This window comes from Canis lupus, chromosome 25 (assembly GCF_048164855.1).
Source record: "Canis lupus baileyi chromosome 25, mCanLup2.hap1, whole genome shotgun sequence".
Classification (NCBI taxonomy): Eukaryota; Metazoa; Chordata; class Mammalia; order Carnivora; family Canidae; genus Canis; species Canis lupus.
In genome coordinates, this window is record NC_132862.1 from 859,515 (window position 1) to 876,770 (window position 17,256).

At 42.5% G+C, this 17,256-nt stretch overlaps 1 protein-coding gene across 5 annotated transcripts; it reads left to right on the top strand.

Annotated features, from left to right (window-relative positions):
• Positions 1 to 2: 2 nt before the first annotated feature.
• GTSF1 (gametocyte specific factor 1) lies at positions 3 to 16,927 on the top strand. Of its 5 annotated transcripts, XM_072797629.1 has the most exons (9): positions 4 to 113; positions 2,277 to 2,321; positions 7,153 to 7,253; positions 9,738 to 9,864; positions 10,296 to 10,379; positions 10,841 to 10,904; positions 12,297 to 12,391; positions 13,519 to 13,555; positions 16,820 to 16,927. In XM_072797629.1, the coding sequence occupies exons 2-8, from the start codon at positions 2,306 to 2,308 to the stop codon at positions 13,533 to 13,535; spliced, it is 504 nt and encodes a 167-aa protein (XP_072653730.1). In that variant the 5' UTR covers positions 4 to 113; positions 2,277 to 2,305; the 3' UTR covers positions 13,536 to 13,555; positions 16,820 to 16,927. The 5 variants fall into 5 exon arrangements, with proteins under 5 accessions (XP_072653729.1, XP_072653730.1, XP_072653732.1 ...); XM_072797628.1 differs by lacking the exon at positions 13,519 to 13,555 and having other exon boundaries at positions 3 to 113; XM_072797631.1 differs by lacking the exons at positions 4 to 113; positions 13,519 to 13,555 and adding an exon at positions 160 to 272.
• The last annotated feature ends 329 nt before the right edge of the window (positions 16,928 to 17,256 follow it).

Below are 17,256 nucleotides of genomic sequence, written 5' to 3' on the forward strand. Positions count from 1 at the left end.
AGGCGGCGCGCGCAGCCCCGCCCGACGTCACAGGAAGTGGGACCCACGCGGCGCGTCAGGAGCGGAAGTGAGCGTTGCCGGGGCGCGGCCGTGGGGGAGCGTGTCCCGCCGAGGTAGGCCGGGCGTCCGCGGGCGGCGGGCGGGGGGGGCGTGGGGCCTCGCGGCGCCGAGGCCGCCGGGGTGGAAGTGGGCCGCCGCGTAGACCTGCTCTGGCTCCCGCTCCAAGGAGGAAGCGCGGCTGCTTCCCGACGGCCCCGCTCCGTGGGGACCAGGTCGGGGCCGCGGTCCGTCGTGGGCGCGGCGGAGGGGCCGGGAGCGTCCTTCGGCCCAGGCCTAGGCCCGGCGGGCGGGCGGCGCCGACCGTCCCTCCGAGCGGCCCAAGCTGCGCAGCGGGACTGCTGCCGCCTCCTCGCGGGCTCGCGTAGGCCGTTGGCGGAGCGCCCCGCACGGCGGGGTGTGAACGTCGACGGACGCGGCCTGAGGCCCCGGAGGGACGCGAACGCCCGCCCCCCGGAAGCGCGGCCGCGTGCGTCCGCCGAGGTTCCGGGGCCGCCACGTCACAGCGGGGGGCGGGGCCGCGGGGCTGCGGGGAGGGCCCAGGGCGCCTGCGCGGTGGGGGCGGCGGCTCCACGGGAACCTAGCTCCTCCCCGTAAGGATTACGTAACCGCAGCGCGGAATGGGGATCTTTGGTACTAGCGGGCTCCGGCCACCGAGGCCTCCCTGAAGTGGGCGGTTCTTTTTTCTTTTTAATCAAGATTTTCATGCATTGGGCAGCCCGGGTGGCTCAGCGGTTGAGCGTCTGCCTTCAGCCCAGGGCGTGATCCTGGAGACCCGGGATCGAGGCCCGCGTCGGGCTCCCTGCGTGGAGCCTGCTTCTCCCTCTGCCTGGGTCTCTGCCTCTCTCTGTGTGTGTCTCATGAATAAATAAATAAAATCTTTTTTTTTTAATGTTTTTCATGTATTTGAGAGGGAGAGAGAGAGGAGGGAGACCCCCGCCGGAGCAGGGAGCAGGATCTGGGTGGGGTGAGCGATCTCTCCCAGGACCCTGGGATCATGACCTAAGCCAAAGGCAGATGCTTAACTGACTGAGCCATGCAGGCCCCTCTGAAATGGACGGTTCTTTTTTCTTTTTTTTTTTTTAAGATTTATTTATTTATTTATGATAGACATAGAGAGGCAGAGACACAGGAGGAGGGAGAAGCCGGCTCCATGCAGGGAGCCCGATGTGGGGATGTGGGACTCGATCCCAGGACTCCAGGATCGCGCCTTGGGCCAAAGGCAGGCGCTAAACCGCTGAGCCACCCAGGGATCCCTGAGACGGACAGTTAAGTCCTGACACTCAGGAGGCTTCCCTCCGTGCAGAGAGGGAATAAGTCCTCACTGGAGAGATTAACCAAGTCTCCCCGTTTCCATATAGGGGATTGGTGGAGGAGAGGGGAGGCGAAGCCCCGCTGGACTGGGGGTCACGCTTCTTGATCATGTTCAGAAAAGTCATGGAAATCGTATAAACTAGGGGCGCTTGGTGGCCCAATCGGTAGGGCGTGGGCCCTCAGCTCAGGTCGTCATCTCTGGGTCCTGGGACAAGGCTGTCATCAGGCCCCCTGCTCAGCGGGCAGTCTGCTGCCCCCTCGCCCCTGCTCATGCTCTGTCTCTCTGTCTCAAATAAATAAATACAATCTTTAAGAAGAAACCGTAAATCAGAACGTCTCTGGGCTTATTGGATGGATTAAGCACATACTGGTGGACCTAGACGTCCAGCCTCCCCAGGTCCCAGGGGAGAACAAGACTGGCAGCCCGCCCATCCTGTATTTTTAGGAACTTGAGAATAGAGCTTTAAAATAATACCCTATTCCTAGGTTTATCCGGAAGTTTAAATAGTAGAATTCTTGTGATCTTAACGTGCCCCCTTTACTGTTAAATAGTATGGAATCCTAATGCATGGTAAACAGTGACAGGTCATGTCATGGCATGTCAAGTTTAGAGTATCTCTAAACTTGAAAGACAGTTTAAATTACTGGTCATATTTGGTTTTTCTTACCTGCCAGACTTAGAATTTGTTCCAAGAGTGTGTGTTACACAGTGATGTTAAAATGCTTCAAAGTAGTAAAGAATGCTTTAAAGGAGAGAAAATATTTAGGGGAGGGGAACACTCAGGGTTTCTTATATTGAGCTTGGGTAGCTTCGATTCCAGTTTGACTCCACTTTTTAGGACTTCTTCGGTACATTTCACTTTTCTGATTACCTGAAACACTGCTCTTTTTTTCCCCCCCCTCAGCACTTGGATTCAGCTCCTTCGTTTCCAACATGGAAGAAACTTACAGTATGTACTTCTTATTGCTTTTAGAGAATAAGTTAAATTCCTTGCATTAAAAAAAAAAAATCCTTACACATAGACTTATGTCTCACAAGACTTTTAGCATATTGGGAAAGATTCACATTTCTCTCTTAACTCCCTTCTCTAAGTGGTAGTAGAGAAGTACCCAAATTTGAAATAAGATACTTGAAATTGATCCAGCTTTAGAAAAACTGCAGTTGGGGCAGCTGTGTTAAACTATACTTTTATTAAGTGAAACTTTATAATTTCTCAGGACTTTCGTTTCTCCTATTAAGGACGAGGGGATAGTAACCTCTGTTTTCTTTCTGTTTTGAGGACAGTATGATAATCATAGTAATGCTGATGTCCATGGAGTTTTGGGGATTAAAGAAATCCTAGGAAGAATTGTTATTTCTCAAGTGACTCAGGAACCTTAGATGGCCCGAAAAGTCAGAAGGGAACTAGCATCTAGAATCATAGGAGGAATCAAATGTAGGAATAAAAGCTGAAAAATTATTTCATTTAACATTTGTATTTTACATTTGGGAAAATAAAACCTGGATTAACTGATATGCCCAAGGTTACATAGTGAGGGACAGAGTTATATGTTGTTCATATGTAACACCATACTTGATATCATAGGCACTATCTTTTCTAGGCCCTGAGTTTAAGGAACATCTGCATGAATAGATGGATAGCAGTCGTCAGCAGGGCCTACTTTCTTACTTTGCTGTATTGTTGAGTCTCTTTGAAATTAATAAGTTACAACCAAAGGATATTTTTTAGTCCCATTCTACTTTCAAGGAAGAGTCCAAAGGAACCTTTGTCATCAATATATAGAAACTACATGGAAATAGTCTTTATTAAATATCTACATCAGAGGTTCTCAAACTTTAGCATGCAGCAGGATCACCCAGGGAGTTTGTTAAAACTAAGGTTGCTGGTCTTACCCCTAGAATTTCTTTTCTAAAAAAAAAAAAAAAAAAAAAAAAAAAAAGAATTTCTTTTCTGTTTGTCTGGTTTTGGGGTTTTTCTGGTGGGGGATTGTTTGTTTACTCCCAGAATTTCTGATTCAGTAGGTCTGCAACCCAAGAATTTGAAATTCTAACACATTCTCAAGTGAGGCTGCTGATCTGAGGACCACACTTTGAGAATCCTTGATCTGAAAGAAGGTTGATTCTCCTCGGTCTTCCTTAGGGCTCTCTCCCCAACCCCTCTAATTTTTCTTAAAAATTTTTAATGTATACCTGGAATTCCCTGTGAGCTAGGTAGATTTATATTTATTCTTGAAAGCTTACCCTCTCTGTTAATAGAAAGCAACAACTCCCCTTTATGCCTTTCACTCTTTTCTGTTTCAGCTATAGTTTTTTCCTTAGAAAAATATCACCTGGGAGTTCTCAGAAATGCACAATCTCAGGGCCCCATCCCAGACCTACTAAATCAGAATCTGCATTTTAATACAGTCCGCAAGTGATTTAACACTACTTTAGAATATGCTTGACCCTTTTCCAAAATTGACCTTGAACTCTAACCTTAATCTGACAGATTCCTGAAGATCTCCAGCTTCTGTTTTGTGGCTGTACCTCTTAACTGATGATACTTTTGTCTGATCAAGTTCCCTATTTCTGTGAAGTTTCCTCTGTTTCTCACCATGAGTTTCAGGCCCTAAGCATCAGGAACATGTGAATCTATGCTTTTGGAGACAGCTTGTCCACAGGGCTTATGCTGTTTTCCAAGTTGTTATATTCCCAAAAAAGCCAAAATAGAATTTTTGATGAGTAGGTTGATAGTGTTTATTACAAGTATAAAGTATTTGTTAACTTTAAATGTAGGTGTACCTCAATGTAGCACTCTAAGGTATCTGCCCAAGAGAAATACTCCTAGTACACAAAGAAGTATATACCAGATTGTTAGTCACAGCATTATATATAATAGTAAAAAACTGTAAACGGCCTAAATGTCCATCGGTAGGAGAACCAATTAAGAATGTGTGGCACAGGGCAGCCTGGGTGGCTCAGCGGTTTAGCGCCACCTTCAGTCCAGGGCGTGATCCTGGAGTCCCGGGATCGAGTCCCACATCAGGCTCCCTGCATGGAACCTGCTTCTCCCTCTGCATGTGTCTCTGCCCGCACCCCCCACCCCCGCATCTCTCATGAATAAATAATTTCTTAAAAAAAAATCTCTGGCACAGGGACGCCTCAGTGGCTCAGTGGTTGAGCATCTGCCTTCGGCTCAGAGCATGAACAAGTCCCCCAAATCCTGCATCAGGCTCCCTACGGGGAGATTGCTTCTCCCTCTGCCTCTCTCTGTGTCTCTCATGAATAAATAAAATCTTTATTAAGAAAAAAAAAATCTATGGCACATCCCTATGCAGCACTGATATATTCCTGTTTGGGCTTGGTTTGGGGTTTTTGTTGTTGTTGTTGTTGTTTTTAATATTCCTTATATATACTGACATAGAAGGAGCTCCAAGATCTATGAAGTTAAAAAGCGGTGGAGGGGGTGGGGTTGGAGGGATTGCACCTGGCTGGCTCAGTTGGAAGAGCATGCAACTCGATCTCAGGGTCATGAGCTTAAGCCCTACATTGTGAGCAGAGATTACTAAAAAGTATAAATAAAAACAAAGAAATAAAGCAAAACGCATACAGGAAGTCCTGTCACATGCTACAATATGGATGAACCTTGAGAACATTATGCTAAATGAAATAAGTCAGTCAAAAAGACATACCCTATGATTTTACTTATATGAAGTATCTGGAATAGTCAGATTCATAAAAACAAGGAGTAGAATTAGTGGTTGCCAGGGATTGGGGAGAGAAGAGAATGGGGAATTGTTGCTTAATAGGTATTGAGATTCAGTTTTGCAAGGTGAAAAATTCTGGAAACTGGTTGCATAACAATGTGAATATACTTAACACTATCAAACTATACACTAAAAATTGGTTAAGATGGTAAATTTTATGTTCTATATATTTTTACCATCATTAAAAATTTTTAAATCAAAAGTAAAATAAAATTTTTGAAATCTAGAAAACCAGGTTAGAGTGAACCTAAGTTACCAGAGGCCAGGAGTTAAAGCATTATGGTAGGAAGCCGTGGTAATCAACTCTGGGATATGTCCCCGTATGGGCAGTATACTGTGTATGAATCGCAAGACATGTCCAGTCTGTCAGCTACTGACATGGCCTAACATTTGCTCATGATGGAATGGATTAAATGAAGGGAAACTAATAAGAATTTTATCTTTAAACTCTCCCTGGGTATCCTGAAGCTTCAGAAATCTGAAAAGATTGCTGGTCAGGATGCGCCTGGTTGGCATAATAAACCTTCCTGTCCTCTAAGACTTTTCCTTCTTCTTCATTCTGTCCTTCAGGTCACCTTTCTGGCTCATTTGCATCACCATCATGGTTAGCAATTTATTCCATGTTTACCACTCTTCCAGGGAAACTGTCTGTTTCAATTCCCCACTGGCTTCTGGTTTTCATAGCAATCTCCTGGCTTATAAGCTCCTTATCAAATGTAAATTGTTTATCTTATTTCACTTTTATCATTGCCTTCAATGGTGGCAACAGCATTTTATTAGGTTGCCTCTTGTCCTCATACTCAGAATGTGCTTAACCATTTAATTTCCCTTCCTTAATCAAGCTCACTAAAATTAAAAAAAAAAAAAAGCTCACTAAAATTCATAAAGCCGACAGGCAGCTTTACACATTTAGAGAAACTTCTTTAGTAGCTATAGGGTTGAATGCTGGAAGTATAGTGTCCTAAGGGAAGTTTTAAATAGCATAATCTAGGTTAGGGGCTTGCTTTCACAGGGCAGTTCTATATGTCTGCAGTTGTCTTAAACTTAGGACGTTCTGTTTTTGCAGATTATTTTTTTATCTGCCCAATTCAATCATCACTAGATTAAAGAATTCTCTGGTTTTTCCTCATCTGTGTTCTAAACTGAGAAAAGTAATACCACCTATCTGACAAAGGTATTGGTTTCTTTTGAGAGGTACCTAGAGTAGCCAGGATCAGGAACTACTGACTTTAGTAGTAAGTAAAAGCAGTCAGACAAAAAAAATCATCTATCAAGCTGCCATAGAACTTATAACTGATTTAGAGCAGAGCTTATGAACTTTTTTCATGTCATGAAATACTAATAAATAGGCAGGAATGCTGGCAAAGAGGATTAATTACCCTCAACTTGCCCTAGAAGTGACTGGTGAAGGGTAAGATAAGAATAACCTTGAATTAGCAACTTCTAGGGGCACCTGGGTGGCTCAGGGGTTGAGTGTCTGCCTTTGACTCAGGGAGTCCTGGGATAGAGTCCTGCGTTGGGCTCCCTGCATGGAGCCTGCTTCTCCCTCTGCCTGTGTCTCTGCCTCTCTCTCTCTCTCTTTCTCTGTGTGTGTGTGTGTGCGCGCGCACGCGCGTGTGTCTCTCATGAAGAAATAAATAAAATCTTTAAAAAAAGAGAAGAAGAAGAAGAAGAAGAATTAGCAGTTCTAGAAGGGAAAAGGATATCATTTCATTTAACTTTATTGTTGTTTTCATTGATTACCCCTAGTATAAAACAAATCTATGCACAACCAAATACGAACTAAGATCCTATCCTGTGATAGCTTGTTTTGCTGTACTTAGGAAGATTTGGTGGTAATACAGTTTTATCTTCTCAGAGTTACATTTCCATGTTTAAATGTTTAGTCATCCTTTTTTAAGTTCCAACTTGTTGTTAGACTGTCTTTTCTATTCTTACAGAGTCTGTTGAAAAATCCAGTATGCCTGGAATACTGTAGTTTTACAAAGGCTTAAAGCTTAAGCTTCATGTTTATCCTACCTTTCTCTCTTTCAGTTGATTCTCTGGACCCTGAAAAGCTATTACAATGCCCCTATGATAAAAACCACCAGATCAGGGCCTGCAGGTTTCCTTATCATCTTATCAAGTGCAGAAAGGTAAGGCGTTATTTTCATAATTTGCCTTGTAATGACCTCTTAAGACTTTTAAAAAGTCAAATTGTGTAACTATCATATAATTTTAGCAAAAAATGTTTTGATTTAATGCCAGACTTGTTTTAGGAATCTACATTTGTGTTAAATGCCAACATTTATAGAAAGGCGTTTATTTCTTGGGTACATAAGTTTTTTCTTGTTTTCATTTTTTTCTCCCTAGTGACATAGTGCCCTCTATATACTCTTCTCCTTGTAAAACAGAGAAAACACTAATTTTTGTTAACAATAAGAAATCCCTCTTGCCGTGTGAATTTGATGTGTTCGTTGTCCTAATATAGATTGAGTGCCACAATACACTTATTTCTGATTTCTTTTTGTTTGGAATTTTAGAGAAATTGAACAGCTAGAGGTTAGCCTAAGAAAAGATTATTCCTATAAATAACTTTCTCCAAGTTTCAGTCTTTGATTGAAGCATCTTTGAGAGGGGCAAAAAGAACTGATAAAATTTTTTTCTCTGGTCACTCTTTTGTAGTCTTAGCTGATATAAACTACTTTAATGCTGGCATACTAATTGAAGCATTTTGAAGGGATTGTTAGAATATGGATGTTGGATCAAAGGCCAGAAGTCTGCAGGGATTTATGCTTGGACAGCATTTTTGGTATTTGATCCAAACTTCATACAATTCATGTATGCATTAGCATCCTTTAAAGGACGTTTCTCTTGCAATCCTAATGACATGATTATCATGCCATTGTTGATCATTTCTCCAGCTCTTTTAAATCTCTAGAATAGGGGCCCCTGGGTGGCTCAGTCTGTTGAGTGTCTGCCTTCGGCTCAGGTCACGATCCTGGGGTCCCGGGATGGAGCCCCGGGTCCCTAATGAGCAGGGAGCCTGTTTCTCCCTCTCCTTCTGCATCCCCACCCCCCACCCCCTCTCCTGCTCACTCACTCGCTCTCTCAAATAAATAAAATCTTAAAAATAAAACTGTAGAGCAAAGATCACTTAAAGTTCAACCTGGATAATGTGGACCAGCAGATACCACCATGACTTCCTTCCTTAAGCTTGCAAACATGTCCCAAGGATAAAGGTTGGGAAGCCAAGCAATAAAAAGGCATTGTCTTTAACTCTCCCGTTTGTTCATTTGTTTTTTGAGAGCGAGCATTCGTGCACACAGGAGGGGGAGGGGCAGAGGAGAGAGAGAATCTTAAGCAGTCTCCCACCCAGTTCAGAGCCCCACCCAGGGCTCCATCTCATGACCCTAAGATCATGACCCGAGCCAAAATCAAGAGTCAGACACTTAACCAACTGAGACACCCAGGCGTCCCTTTAACTCCCCTCTTGTAACGCCCTTAATCTTCAACCACAAAAATCTTTGCATTGGAATGCTCAGTATCCCTTATGAAAATCATGGAGATAACTGCCCTCACAATTTTCTTCATCCTGTTTTTATCTAGCGTCCTCCCACTTCACATTATTTTTACTCTTTTGAGTATCATTTGTGATACATGTTTTGCTTCTCCTAATCAGTTTTCTGATTGCTAATATGCTTACTATAGGATTTGGATGATATTAAACACTTCAGTTTTTTTGTTTTGTTTTAAAATAAGGACTTGATCAGCAGACTCGACTCTCTCATTTAGGCTTTTCCTTAGTAAAATAGCTGAAATAAAGGTCAAATTGTTTGCAGCCAGCCTCATTTCAGGCATCGTTACTTTAAATAAGCGTTCCTGTGTTAATCCGAAAAATCATTGGTCTGCAGCTTCTGCAGCTCCCTCCTCACAGCTGTTTTCCAGCACTATTGTATGGCAATAGCAGGGGCACTACTGCAATGCAGACTAAGAATATGTTTTCGTTTTACTGTTTCCTGAATATCACCCTCCAGAGACAGCCAGAGAGCTCCACCATTACAGGCTGTGCTGCCCAGAGTCTTGGCACCCTGAGAAATATGCTTCAAATACCCAAACCTAGGGGCGTCTGGGGGACTTAGTCGGTTAGGCAGTCGATTAAGCATCTGCCTTCAACTCAGGTCATGATCCCACGGTCCTGGGATCGCACCCATGGCGAGCTCCCTGCTCCTCAGGGAACCTGCTTCTCCCTGTGCCCACCCCCCCACCCCCATTCATGCTCACTCGCTCTCTCCCTGTCTCTCAAATAAAATTTTAAAAAACAAATGAAACAAATACCCAATGCTGAATTCACTGTTTACTCCCATATAAGCCACTGTAAACCCAGTACCTGCATTGTCACTCTCTAAGATCATAAGAAAGAAGCTTACATTTTGATGATTTTGAGGTCATCTGTACAGTCCGTATGAGTGAGAAATAAGTTCCCTCTTAATTTTCTACCATGAGCTCAACCACCTTAGTTAAGCCACAAGTGTATTGAGAGATTTTAGGGGAGCCATTTATAGCATAAGGCTAAGCCACTCCCTTTGAATCTGAAGACATCCAGAGAATTGACAGACCCGTTAATGTTTGTTCCACAGAATCATCCTGATGTCGCAAACAAATTGGCTACTTGTCCCTTCAATGCTCGCCACCAGGTTCCTCGGGCCGAAATCAGTCATCATATCTCAAGCTGTGATGATAAAAGTTGTATTGAGCAGGATGTTGGTAAGACTAGCTGAAATGTGTCAGTCCTGGAGGTTAGCTCCTTCAGACTTGTATTGTGCTCCGTTGTCCCCTTGATTTTTGGCTTTCATCATTTCAGAAGAATAATACCTTTCTGCCCTTGAGTTTTTTATCTCCTCAATAAGAGGTTGTCAGGCTGTGTTTATCAGACTGTTTTCTCTTCTGAACAACCTGATCCATTTTACCAATAATTCATCTAAAAATAAAAATCTTTTTATTGCCAAAAATATGGTAACCAACTTTGTTTTTGTTGCTTTTTCTTCTGTCAGCAAGGGGATAAGACCTCTGTTGAGCTATGAATAGCATGCGTTTTTCAGAAGCAAAGACCTATTAGGCTACCCTGAAACCTTTTAAGCCACTTAAACCACTTGATGGTATCCCCTTCTTACAACAGAATCTTTATCATCTTGCAGTCAACCAAACCAGGAACCTTGGACAAGAGACTCTGGCCGAGAGCACATGGCAGTGCCCTCCTTGCGATGAAGACTGGGATAAAGGTGAAGTGTCTCTACCTCTTTTTCTTCAGTGTCTAAACCTCAGGTCATTTGCTATAGACAGAAGGAAGATTTTTCTTTTTTATGAGCATACCATGTTGTTCAGAATGCCTTATTTTTATTGGATCCCCAAACGAGCCCATTTGTATCGCTGTGCAGACACATGGAACGGCCTATCCCTCTTGATTGGAAAAAGCACTCCTTTACGTCTGTTTTTTTACCATAAATTGTGTCGTACCATCTGTGTTTGGTTGTTACTAGGCACGTTTATTATTATTTATGTTGCTTGCATTTATATCCTTCAATTAAATCCTTGCTTCTGTGTCACTTAGGCAGGGTACTTGATCAATTTTTACTTGCTTCTCTCAACTGAGGTGTATTATTTCCCACCTTACAGATTCAACTAGCATAAACCGGTGTTTTACCTAGGAGTGCCACAAACTCTGTTTTCCTTTCTTTGGCAGATCTGTGGGAACAGACCAGCACCCCATTTGTCTGGGGCACAGCCAACTACTGTGGCAACAACAGGTAAATGGAATGGTCTCATTCCCAGCACTGCCTCCCAAAATCCCAAGTGCTTTGTAACCAAAAGAAGCCACCAAAGGATGATTTGATGTCTTTCCTTAATGATGTTACTTGGTGGTAACTTAGTCTGGAAAGTTTTAATGGGTTATTTTCCTTATTTATTCCTCAAATCATTACAAAGGTCACATGCTTTGTGTTAATTGCTGTGGGAACACAAAAATACGAGCTTATAGTCTTGCAAGGGGGACAGTGGTACCCAACATTCTTATGTCTAAGTTGGAGTTTTTTGCTAAGTTGGCATTATTTTAAGACTTTGGAAAAATTCTCTAGCTACGCCATATGGATCACTTTTATTCTGGGTAATTAATGTCTAAGGGAAAAATAATCTTTCAAGTTCTTGATTTGAAATTGGGCAAGCCTGGGATGCCCGGGTGGCTCAGCGGTTGAGCGCCTGCCTTGAGCTTAGGGCATGATCCTGGAGTCCCAGGATCAAGTCCCACATCTGGAGCCTGCTTCTCCCTCTGCCTGTGTCTCTGCCTCTCTCCCTCTCTCTCTGTCTCTGTATGTTTCTTATGAATAAATAAATTAAAACAAAAATTGGGCAAGCCAGAGTACCTACCTACTGGGTAGGAAAGAAAACTCATCTCTTTTCCACTGATTTTAGGTCTGTTTGCATCTAAGTGTGGGGCTTCAACTCATAACCCTGAGATCAAAACCTGAGCTGAGATCAAGGGCCAAGACACCTGCTTAACCAACCGAGCCACTCAGGCACCTTGCTATCTAATTTAAATCTATGAGATTTCTCATTACTACTTCATCTTCAAACCTTAGAAGATCAAGTTTCAAATATTCAGAAATGAGAATGTTTATGGATTAGAAAATGAAGAAACAAGATGCTACACTTCATTTTTCCCCGAGTAGAATGCTTTTCAATTTTTATTTCTTAGCTCCTAAGATAAGTTATTAATTGTACGTGTACCTTATTTTGTTTGTACACTAAAATAGAAAAACTTAAAGATGAATTTTTAATATTACAATTTTAATTTTACCTCAGTTCTGTGAGATTGATTGCCTTCGGTTTGATCACCTTGGCATTTTATTTCACTTCTTAAATTTATTGAGCGAGTTGATGAGCCTGTCATACAACCGAACAGTAGATGGCATTGCTGTTTATCTCAATTTCTAGTAAATGAAAATGGTTAGACCCATGTTAATGCTTGTACAGAAAAGGGAGCTTTTCAGAGAAGTAGTAATCATTCTAATTATGTTTACATTTCAGAATGTAGTTTGCTGTTTTCCCCCAAATTACAAAAAATGCATTTTGATGGTCTTGTGTGTGCCTGCCTGAAGACTACAGATATGCTGGCATAAGCAAATTTGTCTTTATTTTTGCAGCCCTGCAAGCAACGTAGTCATGGAACATAAGAGTAACCTGGCTTCAGGCATGCGTGTTCCCAAGTCTCTGCCGTATGTCCTGCCATGGAAAAACAGTAAGCGAGATACAGGCGAAATGCTTTTACTCCTCATTGTGCTAAATACAGTTGGTCTTGATAACTCAAAGACATACTCAGTGGGCACTCATCTCACTCACGTGACCCTGAGAACAAGTGCCTCCTTGGATTTTGCATTCTTAGCACCTCACTCACTTCACTCCAGTCTTGGCCCTGGTTAGTAAGAGGAAATTATGAGTAGGAAAATACAAGACTGCAGAAACCAAAAGAATATTTTCAAGTTGGGGTGACCACTGACATCAAATACCTTGGGTAACGTTGGGGACCAATGAAAAGCCTACTGATTTTGGGTAGGAGGAAGAGTCATCCCTGATGCTCAAGGCATAATATCAGTAGAAATTGGATTGCAGAGACTTGAAATGAGTAGAAAGAAAATGAAAGTAATAAGTAATAGGAACTAGCATAAGAATAGTATTCCGATGTCTTCCCTAGACCTCAGAGGCCGTGCCGACCAAGGAGGTACTAAATTCATATTATATCACCCTGATAAATTCCCACGTAGGGAACACCAAGATACTATCATTTTTATTTAATATAGACTCTCCTTAATGTTGTCCCCAAATTCAGATTCCCTTGATTTCAGTCCTTGCTACTGTTTGAGCTAATTTTTTAGGTGGCTAGAGGATTCCCTTTAAAACATTTCCCTTTGGATACTTGTATTTCCCAAAAAATGAGATCCCCAAATCATATGCCTAAAGGCTTGATAGGCAATGTACTGTTCTTTTCCCAGGCTCTTGAGTAGAATCCAATCACTAATTTTATTTTTTTTTATTTTTTTTTTTTAAATTTTTTATTTATTTATGATAGTCACAGAGAGAGAGAGAGAGAGAGGCAGAGACACAGGCGGAGGGAGAAGCAGGCTCCATGCACCGGGAGCCTGATGTGAGATTCGATCCCGGGTCTCCAGGATCGCGCCCTGGGCCAAAGGCAGGCGCCAAACCGCTGCGCCACCCAGGGATCCCCAATCACTAATTTTAAATTCTTCCACGTCTGTATTGTAATTCAGTATACCCCAAGAATAAGTCATTTGTGTTCAGTAAAAATAGGGGAAGAAGTGATTTTCAATTGTCATGGTGTGTTTATTTTGAAATATTTCTACTCCGTAGATGGAAATGCACAGTAACGGAATATCTATCTCATCAAGTAAGTGTTTCAGTTTCATTTCACTATCTCTTCAGATGGTAGCAAGATTTGACTGGACATAAAGCAATTTGGGTCCAATTTTCTTTCAGATTAGGGTACCAAATTAAAGCTTTGTGCGTGCCTGTGTTTTTTAAGTATATAGCTTCTGTTATGGCTTTACACGCTAATGAATAGGCATTTACTGGTTAAATTAGAATTCTGTTAACATGCCAAGTTGCTTTCCTTAACGTTAGTACACATTGCCTTTTTCCTTTTCCTTTTTTTTTTTCTATCAAAGTTGCATTCTAGATCTATCATGCCTTTTTAATGGACTGAGATTAATCAGACAGCTGTGCTTCACTGCTCTGCAATTCTTTCCCTGTGCAGTACAGCTTAACACTCATCAAAAAATTCATACTCTTTTTAATGAGCAGTTAAAAGTTTGGGGTCTCTAAGAAGCTTGCACTGTTGACATTATCTAAATATTTGAGTTAGCCAAGTCTCACAAAATGTATACGAAGAGACCAAAACCTCTTTGTTTTTACAAACGAAGCTTTTCCTTGAGGTAACCCTATATACCTATGGCAGACCCAAAGTTGATGCTTCAAATGCTGTTTTGGCTGAGGTTGTCCAGCCGTATCGCTCCTGACAAAAGGAATATTATTAGGGTAGGAATGAGACCACATCCGCACTGTCTTGCTGATAGTAGGCCCTCTGTGAAAATTTATTTAATGAGTGAGTAATTGGCCTCTTGCCTTCCAGTTCATTCACTTCCCCTGCAGGGTGAAGCAGATGGATCTCCTGAGTTAGGATTCATTTACACCAAAACTGATATTTCTTCTAGTGAGCAACAGAAAAGAGATTCTAAAAGTAAACACCCCTTAGCTATGAACAGTAATGTTTATGAGTTGCTTCTAGGTGCTAGCCATTGGTTTTGACGTCAGATTGTTAAATACATCTGGAAACCAGAAAACTGAATTTGGCCCCAGAAGGGAAAGAGATGCAAAAGCACTGGGGTGTGTCAGGAAAGCACACACCAACCTGGATGGATGGTGAACTTTGAATCCTTCTCTGACACACTGCACACAAGGTGCTTGGTTCTCATAAAGTAGGGATTGCTACCTAATAAAAATGGTCTAGGGGCACCTGGCTGCTTTAGTCAGAAGAGCATGTGACTCAACGATCTCAGGGCCATGAGTTCAAGGCCCACCTTGGGTGTAGAGCTTACAGAGGGGGAAAAAAAAAACGTTACTCTATGGGTGCCTGTGTGGCTCAGCCGGTTAAGGGGCCAGCTCTTGATTTTGGCTCAGGTCATGATCTCAGGATCCTGCAGTCAAGCCCTGCATCAGGCTCCCTGCTCAATAGGGAGTCTGCTTTCTTCTTCCGCCCCTCTCTCTGCTCACATGTGTGCACATGGTCTCTCTCTCTCTCGCAAATTTTTTTTAAAGATTTATTTACTTATTCATGAAAGAGAGGCAGAGACACAGGCAGAGGAAGAAACAGGCTCCATGCAGCGAGCCCGATGTGGGACTCGATCCCGGACCCGGGATCATGCCCTGAGTCAAAGGCAGATGCTCAACTGCTGAGCCACCCAGGCGTCCCTCTCTCAAATTTTTTTTTAAGATTTTATTTACTGAGAGACAGAGGCAGAGACACAAACAGAGGGAGAAGCAGGCTCCATGCAGGGAGCCCAATGTGGGACTCGATCCCAGAACGCCCGGATCACACCCCAGCTAAAGGCGGATGCTCAACCACTGGGCCATCCAGATGTCCCAAATAAATCTTTTCATTTATTTTTTTTTAAGTTCATTGGAAACGGAAGCATATTCGTGTTTTATTTCCCAGAAAGCTTAGACCGTGTTTTTTTTTTTTTTAAGATTTTATTCATGAGAGAGAGAGAGAGGCAGACATAGGGAGAAGGAGAAGCAGCCAAAGGCAGACGCTCAACAACTGAGCCACCCAGGCGGCCTCCAAATAAATCTTTTTAAAAAACAAGTTACTCTAAGGGGCGCATGGATGGCTCAGTCAGCTAAGCAACTGACCTTGGCTCAGGGCATGATCCTGGGGTCTTGAGATCGAGTTCCACATAGGGCTCTCTGCTCAGTGAGGAGCCTGCTTCTCTTCCTCTGCCTGCTGCTCCACCCATCTGTGCTCTGTCAAATAAATAAACAAAATCTTAAAAAACAAGGGGTGCCTGGGTGGCTCAGTGATTGAGCGTCTGCCTTCGGCCCAGGGCGTGACCCCAGGGTCCTGGAATCAAGTCCCACATCGGGCTCCCTGCATGGAGCCTGCTTCTCCCTCTGCCTGTGTCTCTGCCTCTCTCTCTGTGTCTCTCGTGAATAAATAAAATCTTTTAGAAAAAAAAAAACAAAAACAAAAACAAACAGAAAAACCCAAGTTACTCTTAAGAGCCTAGGAGAAGCTTCTGTCTCTAACACCTAAGAGTAGACACTTTCTCTCCTTTGGAACTTCACTCTTCATGTATCAAACCCCATACATGCTGAAAATGTATTTTTCTGTATGACCCCTGGGGATCAGGAGAGAAAAACTATCCTAGGTTAGGTAACAATCTTTAAAAGCCACAGACCTTTTTATCTCTTAATAAAAATAAAGTATCATTTTTTGAATGCCCGTTGTTGCAGAATTCTCTAGCTTCTTTGGAAAGATAGGAAAGAAATAGAAAGTAGGGCTTATTCTCTGAAGGAACTTCGGTGTGGGTGGAGATTTTTTTTTGAACGCACATACATGAACAGTGTTTGTTCACCTTGCACTTGATATGTTTTATCTCAGTGTGTTTTTATCAAAAATCCACTTTTTTACTAGATAAGTATCTCAAACCAGGTGATAGCACATTAATTTTTATTCTCCTAATGTATGTTGCAAGAGCTCAGAAAATATTACTGAATTACTGAGTCGACAGAGCATATGAGAAGAGAAAAAGATCAATGTAAGTTAATTGAAATTAATCCAGAATTGTCTGGAGGAGCCGGTCGTATGCATAGTCAGTTCTGATTTTCTTCTCACTTGTGAAACTCTTGACATGAGGAGTGTTCATTGATCTCTGTAGAATGTCTTTAATTCCATCAACAAGTTTCTGTGTGCTTCGTGGTACTGAGGGGCTGAGGGTCGGAGGCACCTGCTGTTCTAGATGAACAGCAGCACATTCTCCCCGCTGACCAGGAGCTGGTGCCCGGTTACAGTTGTGTGACCTGTTGTCAGATGTAGCTGCTGTTTTTATCACTGAAAGGAACTAAGAACTCTTCTTTTTCTCTCATTTCCTTACAGATGCCAGACCCTGGAAGATTCTTGCTTCTTCCTGCTACCAGTGGGTTCTTCGGGGTGTTTTTCCTCCTAACCTAATTATAGAAAGATAAACTGTCTGTGACTTTCAAACTGACAACTACCTTTTTTTCTCCCCTCCCTGCTCTGAGTCTTTGCGCATTTGATGCAAGAAAGAACCTCACACTCAGAACTGTTTCAAATAAAGCATCCACATAGATAGCTTGATAGTTTGGTTAAGTACCTGCAGCCCCAAGAGCAGAAATCACATTTCATTTCACATTAATGAAACATAATTATTTGAAGTTATCTCAAAAGGATCCAGCTAAAGCAGGCAAGAAACACAGGGGTTGGAAAAAGTAACTGTGTATTTGTGTTCTCTGACACACGTAGCTCAGATTCTTTTTAAAATTTATAGGAATAGACCTTTTTTGATCAGTGCA

Excerpts from the sequence above, each read along its gene's own strand:
- GTSF1 (XM_072797630.1), top strand. Across the intron at positions 7,254-9,737 it reads ATCTTATCAAGTGCAGAAAG|AATCATCCTGATGTCGCAAA; the intron begins GTAAGGCGTTAT and ends TTTGTTCCACAG. Across the intron at positions 12,392-16,819 it reads TGTCCTGCCATGGAAAAACA|ATGCCAGACCCTGGAAGATT; the intron begins GTAAGCGAGATA and ends ATTTCCTTACAG.